Source organism: Botryllus schlosseri, chromosome 10 (assembly GCF_051294905.1).
Source record: "Botryllus schlosseri isolate E-star chromosome 10, Bs_hap1, whole genome shotgun sequence".
Classification (NCBI taxonomy): domain Eukaryota; kingdom Metazoa; phylum Chordata; class Ascidiacea; order Stolidobranchia; family Styelidae; genus Botryllus; species Botryllus schlosseri.
This window is the reverse complement of record NC_137245.1, coordinates 27,680,406-27,700,729: the sequence shown is the minus strand read 5'-3', so window position 1 is coordinate 27,700,729 and position 20,324 is coordinate 27,680,406. Positions and strand designations below refer to the sequence as shown.

Below are 20,324 nucleotides of genomic sequence, written 5' to 3'. Positions count from 1 at the left end.
GGTTGTTCAAAAAAAACTTTTTTTTCCAAATCTCACTCGCCTAATGACTAAATCGTCAGGTTGTCCAAGAAAACGATGTACACCAAATTTGACTCAATTCCAACCAGTAACAGCCGTGCAATCTTGAATTGAAATTTTTAAATTATTATTAAAAATAAAAAAATAAAAATTCTCAAATTTTTCTGTCAACCCCATGAAATTGTTGAGCTGTCTTCAAAGACGATGCAAAACAAATTTGAGTCAATTCCGACTAGTAGAAGCGGAACTATTTGAGTTTTTCGTTGATAATCCGCGGATCAAGGATAATTAGTCCAGGAGTGGGCAATTATTTTCCTCCGCGGGCCAAATGAGAAGTAAAAAATACGTTGGCGGGCCGAGTGAAAATTATTAGCTATATTCTCCAGCGTGTTTTGATATAATTTCTAAATTACATTGTTAATGAATGCTGATCAGTGAATGTGTTGATGTTAGGTAATGACGAGAAAGTGACGGCTATTTAAGGAAATATCTATTTGCCGTCATGATTCGAAACAATGTTAAACATGATACATTTCTAACTTTATTTGAACCCCTAACCACGTTCTTCTATTAGGACTCCAAAACAGTGGTTCTCAAACTATTTTAGGCACGCCTCCCTTCATGATAGCCAAATTATTCGGGCTCCTTATCATGATATCACAAGATATTAAAAAGTGCAACCGGAATGCTAGCAATCCCAACAGATAGTTTGATGGCATGGAAGGTTATAGCTGTTGATGAGATAATTCTGAAATATAAGAGTGGGACAAAACACGGAGCACCAAGTATAAGCTCGGGTGGATCGCGCGAAGCGCGAAAAAAAATTGTACAGCTGCGGCTTCGCACCCTCTTTAGATTCTTTCACGCCCCCACCCCCCCAACTTCTAGAATCACTGCACTGAAATGTATATGTGATAGTACAAAGCTTATTGGCTTGTTCGCTGCCTTCCGAGCAGTGTGCAGCTTAAATAGCCGTGATGTTGAGCGAAGAGTGCTGTTTTTCTGAAATTCGCCTTACCTTATCGAATGTTTCATGTTTTTGTCAAAGACTCACATTAATTAAAATCCTTAATCACGCCGATATCCTCAGAGGGAACCCCTTCATCCAGTATACAAATATTTAGTGCTCTAAACCTTCTTTGAATTTCAGTTTTAGGCTTCCTTTCGATATGCTCGTTCATCCTTTATGGGTGATAGATACGAGTCATATAGTCATCGCGAGCACTGATTGACTTGTTTTACGAATTAGGGATTTGGAAACGTATCACGTAACAATTTGAAACACATACCGTATAATGCGAAATGTGACAATGGCAACAAAGAAGGTTTGAACTAAACTATATGTCAAGAGTGATTTCTTGTGACTTCAATTGATTCTCATCAATTTGCACACGCTGCCTTTATTTTGAGTCTGGATTACGCATGCGAGGTACCTAATCGTGGCATATTAATGAAAAAGCTTCAAAGTAAACGAATTTACTGTTCAGTTCATTCAGTCTATGCTTTTAGTCATTCAAAAAGCAAGTTTTATACTTTGAATTCCAAATAACCTCTCGCGGGCCGCACAAAATAGCTTCGCGGGCCGCATTTGGCCCGCGGGCCGCACTTTGCCCAGGTCTGATTTAGTCATTAGGCGAGTGAGATTTGGAAAAAAATGTTTTTTTTGAACAACCCTAATGTGCAGTGTGCCAGAGATGAGCATGGATTAGCATTAGGTTTTGAAAAAACAGGATTTGTGAAATTTTGTCGGATTTGGATTGGATTTGGATTAGACATTTTTTTCAGAACGGATTAGGATTTGGATTGGATTTACCTATTTTCTGGGAGATTGAAATGTCGTGTGGCGAATGGCGACAAACTTTATTCAGATCAGTTATTAATGTAATTATGGTTACTTAGTTATCTTGAATCAAGTGAATCGTTGGTTGTGAAAGAAAATTTTCGAATCCCTCCATTGCATAGATTAGTTTTTTTTCTGAATTTCCAGTTGGAATCGGATTAGGATTGGACATGGACTTGAATATGAAAAAGTTATGGATTAGGATTAGGATTTGGATTGGGAGGTTTGGATTTGGATTGGATTAGGACATAGAAATTCCAAATCCGCTCATCTCTGCAGTGTGCACTGTGCAGTGTGCACAGCCGGCTAAAGCAGCGCAATTGGTAGTCCTATAGCTGGCGACCCGAGAGCTAAAATTTAATCAAGCTGGTAGGCTATCAATCGAAAGCTATGGTGTCGCACTGATTCCGAAAACAAAATTGAAATAGGAGCAAGGCAATGGAACCACTCCGAAATGGCCGATTGTTCCGATTAATCGGATCGCCGCAACACAATGACCAATTAACCATGATGATCGAAATTGTATCGAGCGATGATTCGGAACAATGCCGATTTTCAGACGACTATTTCGGGGTGGTTTCATTCGCCCTGACCCGTTTTTGAATTGAATTTTCGGAATCAGGGCAACAGGGCTTTCGATTAAGATCGGTATTGTTACATTGGAGTTAGCTGCGGAAATTGACAGATTTATAGGAGACTGGTGCGGAGCAGTGGAACCGCGTTTGATGTTTTACAGTGGTTAGTTAAATCACATCTACTTGATTCGACTCCATATTCATGCTCGTGTCTGAAACTTTGTCTGATCATTGGTGTTTCAATTGCGAGCTGTAAGAGGAGCTTTTCAAAGCTCAAACTTAGAAAGTCTTATTTAGGTTGTAGGCCTACCATGAATGATGATCGGCTATTAGCTCTATCCATTCCTTCTATAGAAAGAGACTACGTTCAAAAACTTGATTTTGAGGATATTGTCGCTGATTTCGTTTCGGCGAAAGCCCAAAAATTCAGTTTTGAAGCGGCTATTGATTTTTGATTTGCCTAATACATTCGCTCACCATTTCTTGTCTTTATTATTTTTGGCCTTATAAACGCTGATACGACGAGGCGTCTTTCGCAAGCAATATAGAACTTCTGAGACGTGCCATATTATTTGCAGCTATTCCATTGAAAAGATTGCTTAAACATGAAACTATGTCGAAATTTGTTCAAATCCAAATCCGAATTCATAACTTTTTCACATTCAAGTCCATGTCCAATCCTAATCCGATTCCAACTGGAAATTCAGAAAAAAATACTAATCTATGCAATGGAGGGATTCGAAAATTTTCTTTCACAACCAACGATTCACTTGATTCAAGATAACTTAGTAACCATAATTACATTAATAACTGATCTGAATGAAGTTTGTCGCCATTCGCCACACGACATTTCAATCTCCCAGAAAATAGGTAAATCCAATCCAAATCCTAATCCGTTCTGAAAAAAATGTCTAATCCAAATCCAATCCAAATCCGACAAAATTTCACAAATCCTGTTTTTTCAAAAGCTAATCCTAATCCATGCTCATCTCTGATGCGTACGCGTTCGTTCACGCGTAATTGATTTTCGCTAATACCTGAACATAACCATCAGAAGCTGTGTGTCAAGGCTTGAGTTCTTAAAGAAGAAAGGTTTGAACCAACTGAAATCGGCGTCATTATAGCACATATTCCATAAAAACACGTATATTTTGACTTGCGCAAATCCTCGCCGAGGCTACGTAAGACGCATTGATAAGCGCGCGTATATAATTGTTCGACGCGTTGTGAAGCCCGCGTATTTAATTGTTCACAACAGATCAGGAAGTCGCTAATTAACAGCACTTCCGGACACGTCGACAAGCTTATCTTACGCGTATAATCGTTATTCAAGCATGTACTTAACCCTAATGAATTGATGCTATATTACTAAATTCGAAAAAATAGAACTTCCCCCTTTTATTTCAGACCCCCCTTTATTTTTCGGCTGGCTACGCGCCTGCCTATAGCACTGATTACCAAAATCAAAATATTGATCGACTTCTCAATTCTCAAAGTATTTGCCGGTAACATAGATGTTGCACTATTATCACATTTCAACGGCAGTGCTTGAAAGCTATGCAACAATAAATAACGTGGATAGCTAAGCGTTGTTTGTAATGTGAATTTGTAATTGGAATGTCAGTTCCAAGGCAGTTCATTTCTGGGCGTAGATCAGAAAGACAATGTGTATTTGAAAACCAAATTGTCATATAGGCGTCTCCATGTCTGCTAGTCTCTTTCATCAATCAACATATGGTGCAATCCAAGATTACGCGGCGCGCGATGTCGGGTTCATCGAATTCGCGAGAGATTTTGGTCGCTGGCGCTACAGCAACTTAAATCTGAGGATTTTGAAGGGTCCGAGCCCCTAACCCTGGATACACGACTGTCTGGACCTCTTAAATACATGTTTATGCTGCAATATCGATAAAATAAAGTACAAAATCAAGAAATATGTCAAAGAGCCATATCTTATACCTAAAAGAGCCATATACGGCTCGCGAGCCATAGGTTCCCGACCACTGTAATACACAATCCCCAAAAACGAACATCACGATCTTTTCCGCAACTTCATCTCCGAGAATCGCTGAAAGGCGGACCACCACCAAATTCCCTTGTCGCCTGTTTTGTTGAAGTTTCCATTCAGATTACTGTAGGCGCAGTCGCTGCGATATCACCAGCCTGATTCGTTGTGAGAAGCGCAATTCAGCCACGACCAATCACCGTGATCCGCGTCTTTCGTCGAGAATTGTTGATTGTTATCATATGAGCGAGCATCGTCGGTTGCATTCCCGGATCGGATGTCGGATCCGGGGCCGATGCGGAAGTTGCTGTAAAGCTCAGGCAGACCGATGATCAAACGGGCGCAGCTATAATTATCTCTCTCTCTCTCTCTCTTTCTGATAAAATAACCCCGTACAGATATGTAGGCCCATTCTATGAAATACACCAAAATCTGAATATACGAAATTCATGTTAAGCTGCCGAAGGCAGCATAGCGGTAAAAACACAAAAAACACTGCTCTAGGGCTTCCGCAAATAGATACACCAGATTCCTTGTCAGGGTTTAACGAGAATTCCGCCCCCCCCCCCACAATTTTTTTACTGGCTACGCGCTTGATATATGTACTTCTAAAGATTCTGTATTGGTTATTTTAGCATTGATAGACGCAGATTATTAGCGAGTTCTATACATAGAAATAACCTGAAAATGCATATCATTACTACAAAATACCATCATATCATTATGTGATAGGTAAATTCCTGCACTAGAAGCACAAGTTTGCGGAGGATAATACACTGAGTCAAATTGGACTTATTGCGATTTATACTTGACTATAAGCCGTTATTTTTATGTTAGTAAAATAGTGTCGAAATTTATTTTTCACAGAGACGATATATAAAGGTCTATGAACAGCTGAACTCAGGATATAGGCTCTCCTTGTCTATGAGGTAGGCTATATTCATGCATTTGACGCTAGTCTGCACGAATTCTCTTTCCCGGTTTCAGAAGCGGCATTGGACGGCTTAAGACATAACTAATATCCCTCATTTTAGAATTCACATAAAGAAATTGACTATAATTATTCAAGATATCCCCAATATACTGGCTCTATACGTCACTGAGCCCCGCTATCACGGCACTTAGCATTACGTGTCTTGAAACTCCGGTTTCAATGACCGTATTTTGAGATCCGGAGAAAAGGACACTGTTCAAAAAGTCTGAAAGCTCTAGTACCGGCTAAAAAAACTGGTGAAATTTTTCTATCAAAACTGATGTGTTGACTAAAAAAAGGTCGTCATTTATCGACTCCCGACCCACTATCTTTTTAGTCATGGCATTTTAATGCTTTTCTGTACAAATGTTAGTTATCGCCAGGTTCAGGAAAATTGGAAATTGGAACAACAAGGCAATTGATGCGATAGGGACATGTTGCAATCGTTTCATTTAGCACCGCAACAGAGACGCCGAGATGACGTCACGTCTTTCCGCGCTGTCGTTTTCACGATCTTTTCCGAAACTTCATCTCCGAGAAGCGCAGGAGGACGGAGGCATGATCATAATACCACCAAAAACCATTGCCGCCTGTTTTGTTGAAGTTTCCGTTCAGATTGGTGTAGCCGCAGTTCCAATACCACCAGCCTCCTTCACATTCAGAAGCGCAATTCACTGACCATGCATCATCGTGATCCGCGTCCTTCGTCGTGAATTGTCGATTGTCGTGATAGTGTACGAGACGATTTCTGACGCTCGCATTCCCGGAGGATCCGGATACGTGCAGTCTGTAGTTGTCGGATCTGGGGCCGATGCGGAAGTTCCTGAAAACGTCAAAGTTCAGATGTAAAGCTTTCGACGAAATTGCTGATCCCATGGTGATCTGGGCGCTAAAATGGAATGGAACTGGTTTGAAACGGAAGCTAGTGTCGCATTGACTCCGAAAATACAAATCTGCTCACGGCAAATCGGACGCAACACTCTCCAACTTCTGGTGGGAGCTCAAGCTTCGGTTGCTCAGTCTCGAAATAGTTCTGATATTCAAACAAAAAAACGCCAAAATGAGAACAGCAAAACGGGCGCAGCAAGAATTCTCTCTCTTTTTTATGAAATAACTCCGTACAGATATTCTAGTCTATGAAATGCACCAAAATCCCAATACACAAATTAATATTCACCAGTATTTAGCGACCAAATAAATTCCTTTTCTCGTGATCATTTTGATTTTCAGCTCCATGTTTCCTTCCTTCGTCATTTGGTGCAATGCCTCTAGACCTGAAAGAAAGTATAACTAGAAAAAAGTAGTTTAAAAACTAGAATAAAAGTTGATTGCCAGTTATCACAAACTAACCGGGAAGCGAGTTGCGCAGTTGGTTACGCACTGCAGTCACGACACCAATGGATGTGGGTTCGAATCCCGGTTCTGACCAACTTCTACGTGTCGGAGGTTTCTCTGGGCTCCTCATCGCCGATCTCACTACTACGGTAGTGCATTGAATAGCCCAGACCGAAAAGTGCGTGCTAGCGGGGGTGACTGGAGATTGACTGGCAGAAGAGATTGGAAGCCGTCCCCAAGATTACGAAAGGCAAAGACACTATGAACATTATCACAATTCATGTCGTGGCAGCACATAGCTTGAAAAAGCGATAAGTGTGTTGCCAGAGAAGTCAACATGGAAACAGCTAACCTGTACACTGCAGAAAACTCTGTTGCTAAACCCACAACAATAGCAAAAGCAGCACGAGTCCGATACAAAAATACAACGCTCAAAATGAGAGAAACGATATGGGAGTCGATGCCTCTTCATGGACGAGCTTTGTAGACGAGCTTTCATGGACCTGGCTATCCAGCTCTGGCCTGAAACCGGGAAGCGAAGGATTCATTTTCGCGGCACAAGACCAATCGCTTCCTACAAAATACTATCGCAAAAGAATTCTGAAGCAAAACACGGACGGCAAATGCAGAATGTGCCACAACCAAAATGAAACTGTAGCATATCTCATGTCCGGCTGTGGTGCACTTGCAGCTACCGAATACACATGGAGACACAATAGGATTGGTCACTACATTCATCTTGAATTATGCAAACATTTTAATACCACCACTTCGACAAAAAATTAGTACGATTACAGCCCAGCACCAGTGACAGAAAACGAACAAGTAAAAATTCTGTGGGATGTACCAGTTATAACTGACAGCGAAATCAGAAGCAACCGCCCGGATATAATCGTCAAACTAAAAAAGAAAAGAGAGTGCTTATTCATTGAACTGGCTGTCCCAGCTGATCACAACCTACTGCAAAAAGAATCAGAAAAACACTCCAAATACGCAGACCTCAAAATGGAATGTGAGAAAATGTGGCGATGCAAAATAAACATTGGCGCTACAGGGGTCGTGAGCAAAAAACTCATGAGACATATCCAACAAATTCCGGGTAACGTTCGATTCGACATGATCCAAAAGATCACATTATTGGGCACTGTGCACATTCTTCGGAAGGCCTTGAATGCACCACTGGACTAAAATTATACTTGTGAATCACAGCATAATTTCTGTAATTTCGATTCTTCATCTTCAATCATCTCTACCTCTGCTCTGTAACCCTTGCCAATTCTTCATCTGCTGCAATTCTGTAATCTGACTTCTCCATGTATTGCATAGGAATATCAATTTGAATGTATTACTGAAATTTTAAAAATTTACCCCAATCTCGCCATTTTCCTTTGGGGGCAGGTTGCTCCCCGGATTATGTGTGTATTTACCAGTTTTACTGTGAATAAAGAAAAATAATAATAATAATAATAACCGTGCGCCAGTCGCCCACATTCAGGTAGAAATTTCCAACAAAGGATTGCCGGACGACATATCGACCTCGCCTACCGACACTTATTCATTTTCGTCGCTTCCTTTTATGCTGTCCTTTCTTAATTCCAATGTGCGTCCCTCTTATTTGCATGCTCTAGTCTAGGCTTAGCAAAGGACGTTTAGTATTTTGTCCTGATGTTTTTGCGCAGTGCTCCCAAAACGTCAAGTTATGCGCGTACCATTTCGACAACTTTTACGTAGGCTACTATGTCGTTAGAGCGACCGGAACAGAGGTTACCAGCTCGAAAGTGCTTGAAGGCCACCGTTTTAGTTCGATCAGTACCGATCGAGATCAGTTCGGCACAGATGGTTTGTTGGTAGGGAATCTTTTGAAAGTGTAACAGTGGTTTACCAATCCACGGCATTGCAATTTGCTCCAACTGCTAGAAGTCTTTTTCAGGGATTTGATATATTTGTTCAGAATAGTTCTTGTAGCTGTTTTTAAGTATGCTCTACAGCTTTTGGGAGTACATGGATCTCTCCTGCCTTACTTGTAACCAATGTTCCCTCTAATTTTTCACGAGTCTGCGCAAACACGTTAACTCACTGCGCAGGGCCTTGGACAATAGTGCGCAACCAGGTCCCCCCATAAGGTGATAAAACTAACTTCTGGGGGGCTTTGCCCCCCAGACCCCCCTCGGACTCTGCGCGTTTGGCCGGTACTTATCATCTACATTGGGAGCCGGTTGGGTGTTTTTTGTCGTCTGAACGCGCGAGGCGCGACAATTTTATATGATTCATGATTGAATCGGTCAATATGATCGGGAATTGCATATACCTATTGCTATCCATTTTTATCCTCTCTCTGCTCACATAATCGGATTTACCGGTAAAGCTGATCGAGTGAGGTGTGTTAGAAAAGGTAGATCCTCTAAATCAGTGGTTCTCAACCTTTTTGGCTTCGCGGACCCCTTTCGACCGTCACGGACCTTCGCGGACCCCTTCTATTTTAGTTCAATTTTAGCTCTATTATGGTGCAACCTTCATCGGTCTTGTGCAAATATGAACTGTAGGCTTGTGATAAAGAGCAACATAATGCTTTTTCTTGAAAATAACATCATACTATTTATGTAGAAATTGGTAGACTTTTATTATTTCAAAGCTAATTTTGCTGCTGTATTTCTTAAAGTACGTGGTCGTATCTTGAAAATCCGCGTCTTCATTTTGATATGAACGAGGAGTGTCGAAAACCATTTCCGCAAAGATTGATGGATGCTCATGCAATATTAACGCACAACGCTTTCGACGATACTTTTGGTGTGATCGCAAAATTTATGGCACCAGAATGAAGAAACATATTTTTTATGAACATATCACGTCCAGAATGTAGCGCAGGGACGGGCAACATACGGACCGCAGGCCGGATTCGGCCCGTGACGGCATTTTGATCGGCACAGAGAGAGTTTTTACCGTCAAAGTGAAACCCTAATCTAAAAGTATAAACAAATTTTTTGCGCCAAAGAATGGATCCAAGTTTTCCAACCTGAGAAAAACTGTCATGAAATGACTTGTTCTGTTCGGGTTTACATATATCTTCACGAGCAAACATTTTCGACCATGGACAATTGAACATTAACAAGACAAGGCTGCATGCCAATATAACTGATGATATGAATTTCAGCCTTGGAGCGTAATGCTTGATAGCAACGAAACACTCCTTGGTTATAAAAAAATCAACCTTGTCGATAGGGAATCCGCAATAAGAATGCGCCAAATCTGATAGCTGAGCTTTAAGAGCAGGCATATCAATAATATCGTTGTCCGATTTATGACGAGTGTCAGCCGAAAATTTTGGGGTTCATTTCAATATGAATATACTATTCAATTGTATATTGAAGTTTTGTACCTCCAATAAGCTGTTGAAATAGTGGTTATGTATATCACAGGATAAAATGGATTTCGTGGAGAGATTTCAATCCCTGCATTGGGACAAATTAGGGAAATACTTCGGAAATTTTTAGTTCAAACGACTGTTTACTAATTTGACGAGATTGGCAACTTCAAATAGAGAAGGTTCCGCAGACATTACGAAGTCAACCTGATTGACGTTACTATATCCCTATTTTTATTTATTCCTCAAACCCCAACAAAACGTCTCTAAACAGCAATATGTTCGTATCAGTAGGTTATTGGGAAATTGGCAATAAAAATTAATTTCCACACTACGATAGTTCATGTCAGACGATTATTATGGTGATATGAGTCATGAGGTTTTAGTAGTTGTGATGCGAAACTGCCTCATGCTTTCTCAAATTAAAGAATAAAATAAAAAGCAGGTTTTCAACCATTTAAAAAATTTAGAGGTCTCGCGGACCCCCTGAAATTGCTTCGCGGACCCCCGGTTGAGAACCGCTGCTCTAAATAATAATTAAACATCTTCGGGCGAACCCGTTGGTATAATGACTTCGTTACATGATGCTATTTCGTGACCTCCTATCTGCTATGTCAAAAGACATTGAAATCGCTCAAACGTACTTAACTAAAAGACGAACACGATTTCAAATTGGTATTTCTCTACTGGCAAATAATGTTCCCTCGACATGGCATTTTGTCTTGTTGTGAGACTCGGATCGCCAGCACATGAACATTCAGCGCCAGCCATTTAAGCGCATATGGACAATTAAACTTATATGTAGCCTATATATATCGAAGTTTTCGGTCAGCATAAGGGCAGTCCTTTTCGGCCAAGGTTTTCTCGCTGCTGATCGTTTTGGAGCACATATCGGAGTCGCATGTCACATATCGTATAACTGCATATGTATTGGTGCGTCGTGGCAAGGTAATGACCGACGCCCAAGTGCCCATTTGTCTAAATCACGCGTATTTTTTGTTGTGGGAAGGGTACCCAATAATCAAGATATTTGACAAAATTAAATCGCGCGCTGCGCGAAAAATATTTCGAAAAATTCCAAAAAAAAATACACCATGATTTATGTTAATTCACGAAATAATTTTAGGCCCCTTTCGAGCTTGGTCCCCTACTCGGGGGTTTGGGGTGCGGCAGTTACGGTTCTGAGGAAATATGACGACTATGCGCTAGTTTCTCGCAGATTAACATCGAGCTAGCCCCTTGTTATTTATAACTTTGTTAAACCATGTTATTTCGCCATTCCCAGAAAATAATGCGCTATTGAAATGATATCAGTATCGCTCACGCGTACGAGACCATACTGAAAGAAAAGATTTTTCGTTAGGCGCACGTGATTGCAAAGTCTCATTTCTTCACGGAGCGTAATATTTACCTTTGTGGGCCGCACTTGTACCTCGGTGTCAGACTTCAACGATAACACTATTTGCCCCTGGCAATGTTCCCTCTAATTTTTCACGAGTTTGCGCGCCTGCGTGGTCCCTTGGACAACAGTGCGCAACGACTTAAAACAAACATCACTTCGGATTTTTTGTGCGCAGCTTAGATTTTCTGTGCGCAGAGACCGCTTCAGCACTGCGCATTTGCGCACGTGCGCAGCTTAGAGGGAACATTGCTTGTAACTTTAGTTACCGAATACTGTACAATTACTTGCATATTTTCTGTGCCACCATCATTGACGTCAGCTTTTGATAGCCTATGTATTTTGGTTGGATGAAAATAAAGACTCACTCACTCTCTCTCTCTCTCTCTCTCTCTCTCTCTCTCTCTCTCTCTCTCTCCCATTAGCACTTATATACAAAGCAAATTAGAAATCTTGTTCTACATATTTTATCCATACATAAATTTCTTGGGCATAATACACCGACTCATGTATACTACATACACACGATCTGTGCATATGCAATTACGCATATGCCGTGAGTGCGTGATGTGAATATGCAGCTGCACAAGGACGGTGCAAATATAGTCTTGTAAGGCTTTCTAGGTCTTATACCAGTGTTGGGATCAAGTCACTACCCTCGAGTCACGAGTCATCTCGAGTCATTGCGGATTTTGACTCGAGTCAAGTCAAGTCACTCGATTTTCAAAGGTGACTCGAGTCAAGTCAAGTCACCCGATTTTTGGAGGTGACTCGAGTCAAGTCGAGTCAAGTCAAGTCAAGTGACGAGTCAAGTCACTAGTCGAGTCAAGTTGAATTTTCAAAGTACGATACGTGATTCAAGGTCATTGCATTTTGCTAACTGTTTTAAATACAGATGGGGTCCCCATTTATTTTGAATCGAGGAACGAAGAAAGAGTTGATTATACATGCAAGAATGCGCTCTATCGCTCGTGCATACGTAGAAATGTCAGACTGCTATGATGATTACCAAGCATATGCTTCGTCAATCGGTCAGCATCTGAGCGAAAACCTTGCCTGTGGACAGCACTATGATGACAATATGTTCACTGTCATTGCGCGTGGTAGGTCTGTGTTTCATTTAAAAGTGTTTGAGTCTACTATTATTCAGTTGAGCAAACCTATTTTATGCAGACAGAAAGATTTCCTCTATAACCTACAAATTTCTCATTAGTGCGTGTTGTTCCGTGCGTGTAATTGTTTATTTACAAATTGTGCTGCTACTATAGTACCGTATGTCCGTATACTTCGTAGTTTGTTATTGTTGCCATTGATACAATGCGAATTTCATGGTCTGTGATTTTGATTGTTGCGTCATACTTTGCCTTTTTGGTTTTGCTTTTAAATCTGTTTAAATCCCTTCCGTGTGCCGATAACTCTTGAAAAGAGTCACCCGAAAAGTCTTCGAGTTTAATAAATATACTGCTACAATGGATGTTGTATTGAAAGCTATATTCAAGTTCTGTACCACGAACCAGCTATTTAAATGTCAAACTACGCAAGAATAGCGGTATAGCTTCAGTCTATAACAGGGGTGGGAAAACTACGACTCCCGAGCCGCATGCTGATCTTTGAGTCTTTGATTGCGGCTCCTAAATGAGTGTGCACTGTGCAATGTGCATTCGGTGATAATGATCGTAAGCCACTGTGCCTTTTCCGTCAAGATTCGCCCCATAATAATCACAAAGCTAGAATTCAAACGTCATTACGAAACCAAACACCAAAACCTTAATTGTCAAGAGTTACCCAAAAAAGGCATATTTACGAAGTATTATGATTACCGAGCTCCGCACTGTTTGACGTCATATCAGCCCGATTTTAAACACCTTGCAGCCGAGGTGGAGACGCATCGTCTTATACCACACAATAATAAACTTCATTCGTCACCCAACATTTCCCTGTGACGGAATAAATTAGGATATATAAATTTTTGAGTTGTGACTCTTTTAAGGCAACGATTTTTGATATGCGGCTCGCGCGTGAAGCAGCTCTGCCACCCCTGATCTATAATTATCAGCCAAAATATAGGATAGCATATGACGCATCAAAAAGTTCAATTAAATGATATGGAGCAATACCCTACCCACATATATATCCATGATATACAATTATAAACGTATGGACCATATTCGTTCGATTTAAAGCACGCAAGAGGGTTGGTTGAGGTGTGCAAGTTTACGAAAACGTAAGCTATAAGCTCCGATGACTGCGTTAACGATCAATTCATTAGTGATGTAACAATGGAGGCTCGGTAAAACGCACAATCATTGAGTGATCGGTCAACAATCTGAACTTATACAAGATACGGCGATCTAGTCGACATCGATTACTTGATGACTTGAAATTGACTCGTAAATTTTGCTTCGATTCACGAGTCAATCTGCATTTTTGAAGCGTCGAGTCAAGTCAAGTCAAGTCATTTTTGCAAAGTGACTCGAATCAAGTCAAGTCATACGAAAAAGGTGACTCGAGTCGGACTCGAGTCATCCCAACACTGTCTTATACCACCCCGTCATGCTATTCCGGCGCCAAAGCGCGGGAGTCATGGATACCAGTGTTACTAATCAGATCTTTGGTCTGATCGGGCCGGGATTGAACCCACGACCTACCGATCAAGAAGCCGGACGTTTCACCACAATGCGACCTTGTCGGTGTCTGGTTAAAAGACTACTCGCAGTCCTTTCGACAAGCACCCTACTGTCATTTCATTATACTATATCACAATCTTGTGGTGTATTGATTTGATTAAAGTGATGATGATGACAAATGACATGCCGAGAAACAATTTATACCACTTAGAGCAGCGCGAATGTTGAATGTTTTGGGCTGCCTCGAAAACCACCTAAACTAGTTATTGTGATTTGCGTAGGCCTATACAACTCATAATCTCAGCGTTCCGCTTACAAAATTGCAACCATTCAACTATGGAGGTGACGTGCTATTCAGTAGTACTATTTGTGACCAGACATGGGGTAATCGCGATTAGTAATCGTGATCGATTACGGCGATTACAGTATTTTCAAGTAATCGTAATCGCAATCGATTACATTCGAAAAATATCCGAAGTAATCGTAATCGTAATCGACTACTTGCCATATCTAATCGATTTCTTTGTGAAAGAACGATTACTTTTTATTTGTACAAGGACTATGACATGTCAGAAAGTGAACATTCGTGAACAGGGAAGACAAGCCTATATTATACCAATGTAAAGTGACAGCCCATCGTCTGATTTTGAAGTGCCGCTACTCATTATTACGTCAGAAGTATTAGATTCGGTTATCATAACGAAAGAAGTATCCATCCATACGTACTGAATGGGTATTCGATGTACACTGTGTAATGTGATTGTAAGAACACCCGCCATGCTGTACATCAGGTTATCAATACACTCCAGACGCCTCTACCTCGCAGCAGCATAGTAATCACCACTCTGCCTAGTTTCAAATAGTAACTTATGTACTAATGTTTGGTTATGCTCACTTAAACGCAGTTTGACAGTTGCTGCTTGGCGAGCAGTATGCCCATGTACGTGCGTACGTACACCGACAAAGATTTGAAATTCTGTAGTCGCCAAACGGCGCATTGCAATTTCCACAACGAAGCAGTGGAAATCAACAGCTGCTGATACATATTATAATAGGGCCGTTCTTTGCAGTTTCTCGTTGCGGCAGCTTGCAGTATCTGTATTCAGTGGTAAGCCGAAATGTATGTTCATTTTATTTTATTCTCATATGACTCCACGCCAATACGCCAATCGCAATTCGTTACTCGATATTTGAACCGGTCGCCATAACCATCCGCTTATACACCATTAGCGTGGATTGTACCTAGAATCAGGAAAAAACAGCCACTATAGGGCAGTGCTGGGATCAAGTCACGGCCTTCAAGTCACAAATGATCTCGAGTCATTGCACATTTTGACTCGAGTGAAGTCAAGTCAATCGATTTTCGGAGGTGACTCGAGTCAAGTCAAGTCACTCAATTTTCGGAGGTGACTCGAGTCAAGTCGAGTCAAGTCAAGTCAAGTTACAATTCCAGTCAAGTTGCTTTTTCAGAGTACTAGTCATGATTAGGTTACGTCATTGCATTTAGATAGCTGTTTGAAATACAGATTGAGAAGTCATTTATTTTGAATCGAAGAACGAATATAGAGTTATAAATATAAGCTATACTGGCTAATAGGAGTCATATCAATCACACATACGTAGACTGCTAAACTACATAAGTAACTGCGTATAGTATCGGTCCATAACTATTATGGGAAAAAGAGAAAATATAATACGAAACCTCGAAAAGTAGAAACGAATTGATATGTTGCGATACACTACCCACCTACTCAACCATGTGTAAAATTCAAGTACCAATGATTGATGAGTATTATATACTATATTCGAATTCTATTTAAATCAAAGAAGAGGTTAGGTTAAGGTGAGAACAAAGCACAATGAGCAGTCTATTGAACAGAGATAGATATTTTGCTATTAGATTACTTTGCTACTAGTTTACGAGTTTACGACAACGCTACCTGTAAACTCCGACCATTTCGTTTGGGGTCAATTTTTTGTGATGAAACAGTGGTGGCTCAATAAAACGCACAATGATTGTAAGATTGGTCGACCTCAAAGGTTGCACCTGCGTTTCGCGAACAGTCCGAACATATGCAAGATGGTCCGTGGACATATGAGCATGCGACAGCTATTACTTGATGACTTGAAATTGACTCGTAAATCTTGCTGCCAGTCACGAGTCAATCCAAGTTCATTCGAAAAAGGTGACCCGAGTCTGACACTGCTATCCCAACACTGCTATAGGGTGGTCAATTTTCAAGTTGATGACTGAATTTCGTCAATAATATTGGTCGATGGTCAGATTTACTGGTAGAGCAGGGGGACGTATTTCATAATTATAAAATCTGCCAAGTTGTTATAATTACTTTGTTGTATGTCGGTAATTTGTGACCTCCTGTCAGTTATATAATCAAAAGATAAAATAGTCGCCCAAACGTGGCACAATCTGAAAGAAAAATCTTCGCGAAACGCACACATAAATTAGCATGTCTTCATTCCTCTCTGTGTGGCCCGGGTGGCATTTGTATCGTGGATCTCTCGAAAATACTCTATAATCTATATGTTGAGCTATGAAATACTTTTGTGTCTCTTCGAGCTCACTCCTCACCCCATTGGAGAGTTTGGGGTTCGACAGTTACGAACCTGCCAAGAATATAAATCGTTGGGTGCGATAAAACGTCCCCTATAAAGTTGGACAATGAGTACATTATGACGTAACAAGCAAATGAAGAATCATTTATAAGAAAGCTGTCATCTCATAAGGCCTTTTAATCGCTATCCTTACATTGTCTTCAATATATCTTCAAAGATTAGTTCTAATAAGCAAAATGAATGTAATCGTGAGTACCGTATAATCGTGATTACTTTTCCAATGTAACCGTAATCGTAATCGACTACTTCCTGATTATGCTGTAATCGTAATCGTAATCGTAATCGCGTGATTCAGAAATAATCGTAATCGCAATCGATTACATTCATGAAATAATCGCCCCATGTCTGTTTGTGACACTGAACACGCCTATGACGTATAAGAATTCAAGTGCCGATAACTCGATTTATACTCTTTCGATATAAGAGTCGTGATAAATATAACGAAAATATTTCCTTCATCATAATGGGATTGATCTGGGGTCGAAAGCCATGCGCCATACCCATCCACATATCTCCTTGCAAATCGCCAAATCCATTCACGTAATCATTCCAACCGCGGTAGAAGTCAATGTTTCCGTTCATTCGTCGCTGGAAAACCTTTTTGCGAAGGCGAATATAAATCTCAGTTTCTGTGAAAACCGGGAATACAACTCACGGTCCAGTTTCCACCGTCGTCAGTTACGTCACAGTATACGGATTTGATTCCAACAGCGGGTATGTAAAATTTGAAGACACCCCCAGAGTCATTACGTGCAAATGCTGATTCCAATGTGGCGTCATCACAGCTAATGACAGGAAACATTTGAAGAACTGGAAATCATAGAATTCGTTTCATACGTCACTCGAAGATTAACAGGGATGGAAATCTCACCTTCCTTGATTCTTCTATCCACGATTTGCTCGATCAGAGTCATGTTAATTTCCCCTTGGGGGCCTGTAGGACCAACCGGGCCAACTGCACCAGGGGGTCCGATGTCACCGGGTCCACCTCTCGGGCCTTGTGGCCCAGTAGGACCAACCGGGCCAACTTCACCAGGGGGTCCGATGTCACCGGCGGGCCCACCTGCCGGGCCTCGTGGACCTGTAGGACCAACCGGGCCAACTGCACCAGGGGGTCCTATGTCACCGGGTCTACCCAGAGGGCCCTCTGGTCCAGGGACTCCACGAATTCCCGGCGGCCCAGCCTTACCCACTCTGATACTTCCCGTGGTGACCATGAGATCCGCGTTCTCACACCATTGCTGGCACTGGTTGCAGACAATTTCCTTGAAATGCGCGGTTCGTAGATTTGTTGCCCACGCTGGCGATGTGTTGAAGGTGAATAAAAACAGCAGCAAAGGAATAAAGAATTCCATCTAATGTTACAAGTGATGAAAAATTCAGAAGTTAGCTCTGAGCGCAATGATTCGAATACTCTCATCTGAATCGAGTTCTATTCCTAATGATTCTAGTCCAGCAGTGAGAGATGTTTTACTGCTTAAATTGCTTGAATTACTGACCATCCGTAAAATATATCTGGAAAAGGACACAAGCAAATCTCACGGCTCACTGCGATTGGTTTACATCACACTTTCCATTTGACCAAAGGCATTTTACGTCACTATTTAGACCGGCTTGCCGAGCGCGAAGTTTGATGGAATTGGTATCAACCGAAAGCTACCACGGTACTGATTGCTAATATTTAAATTTTATTATGCTTATGGTCCCGAAATCCCCAAAACCAGCCTCAAATTTTGCATTGTAACGGAGTTTGCTATGGTGACGGAACAATTCCGTATGGGAGCCAGTGATTAGCATTGCAAAACGCAAGCGCATTTTCTCACGCTGCGCAATTGCTCCGAGCTGCGGCTGCTTATTCCAGGCGGCATTGTCACGATGCAAACGTCTGTTACAATGCAAAATTCGAGGCTGATTTTGACGAGCTCCAGGGCCGTGAGCGGAAAAAGAATTATATTTCGGTAATCAGTACAGCGGCAGCTTTCAATTGATTGTCGTTCTATCCAATTTAGCGCTCGGAAAGTCGGTCAAAAGTAGTACGAAGCTATACGCATAAGGGCTGTTCAAAAAAAAAAAAAAAATTTCTCAAATATTTTTCACTACGTGATTAATAGGTCAGGTTGCCTAAAAACGATGCACACTAAATTTGACTCAATTCCCACCGGTTGGTGCCGAGTTTCGTTTTTTTCGTAGATGCCTAGTTTTCGCAGTATTTCGTTTTCGTGATCGATGATTTTAGTGTGAAAAGTACTTTATTTGCAAATTATATCACCATCCTTTGAACGTGGCTATTTAAATGATGTCTACTAATTTCCACCTAATCCGTGCCATATCTTTTTTTCGTCAGCTGGCGATGTCTATATCCAACCTAGGTGCGGATCGGAACAACAAATTCTCTGGAAAAAGTACTGATTCGGCTCCGATCCGGCTCCGGCCGAAAATGAGAAAGTCCGGCCGGAATTCCGGCCCAACACGGTGCGGTGGTTCCGTGAATTTTTAAAAATGGCTCGTTTCTTTTCGCACTATAGCTTGGCGGTTACTTGCGTGTGGTTGGTTGGTAGTTGTTTAGTTACAAACGTCATGCTTATCCATAAAGATTCTGGCCTTATCAAAAAATTACTGATCCGGCACCGATCCGGTCCGGCCAAAATTGAAAAATCCGACCGGATATCCAATCCAGCTCCGGTCCATGCTCCTCACTAATCTAAACCCTACCATAGGCCCGTGTCAAGATATAAACGGGTGGAATAAGCATCCCTGCACCGTCAGACATGCCTTGAACACAATTTTTGGTCATGTCGGAGTGACGAAATTTGCCACCGTAAATACTATTATTTAAAAAATGTCCGAAATTTCAATTTGAAAGAACTTGTCAGCTATACTGGTTGGAATTAAGTCTAATTTGGTGTGCATCGATTTTTAGGCAATCTGACAATTTAATCACGAAGCAAGTAAGATTTGGATTTTATTTTTGAACAGGCCTACTACGCATACCCACGTTACTGAAATTATTACATCTTTCAACGCTTACATTGTACAATCACCATACTGGCCGAGGCTCGCTTGTGCGCTACAGCAGTACCGAACAAAGGCCTTCTGAAAATCATGCCTCTATCTGCACTCGAAAATCACGAATGTCCGATTCCATCTCATTGACAACACGTTTTCTGATAAGTTGGCTTGCCCTTATATAGGCGTAGGCACATTTTTTTCCTTCTATTCGCAAATAAAAGCACAAAAGCCCTGCTGTTTTTTCAGTAAATTTGCAGAAGTTCCAATTTTCGAGACCTGGAGGGACATTACAAAATATTGCGGTAAATCAAAATCTACGCCATTGGCAATGATCTCTCTCGAATGCGATTTCCGCGTAGTGCCGAAATTGGTATTTCAAAACATGTTGCGGCCAATTCACGCAAAAGCGCCCTGAACTCACGTAAACTCTCGTAATTGGAGACGCAACACCACGTTTCGTAAACAACACGCCCATTTGTGATTCGGCCATGTCGGCAATTTCAAAAAAGGGATGGCATGGCGTTGATCGACGAGTAACAACTTTGTGA

The 20,324-nt window shown here is 41.2% G+C and overlaps 1 protein-coding gene across 4 annotated transcripts; it reads right to left on the bottom strand.

Annotated features, from left to right (window-relative positions):
- Positions 1-4,336: 4,336 nt before the first annotated feature.
- On the bottom strand, positions 4,337-18,156 carry LOC145448801 (fibrinogen-like protein A). Of its 4 annotated transcripts, XM_080327251.1 has the most exons (6): positions 17,903-18,156; positions 17,639-17,755; positions 17,423-17,577; positions 17,268-17,364; positions 6,589-6,685; positions 5,856-6,300 (listed from the first exon to the last, which is right to left on the bottom strand). In XM_080327251.1, exons 1-6 carry the CDS (start codon positions 18,120-18,122, stop codon positions 5,919-5,921), a joined length of 1,068 nt encoding a protein of 355 aa, XP_080183377.1. In that variant the 5' UTR covers positions 18,123-18,156; the 3' UTR covers positions 5,856-5,918. The 4 variants fall into 4 exon arrangements, with proteins under 4 accessions (XP_080183378.1, XP_080183377.1, XP_080183375.1 ...); XM_080327252.1 differs by lacking the exon at positions 5,856-6,300 and adding an exon at positions 4,337-4,745 and having other exon boundaries at positions 17,639-18,156; XM_080327249.1 differs by having other exon boundaries at positions 17,639-18,156.
- Between the last annotated feature and the right edge of the window lie 2,168 nt (positions 18,157-20,324).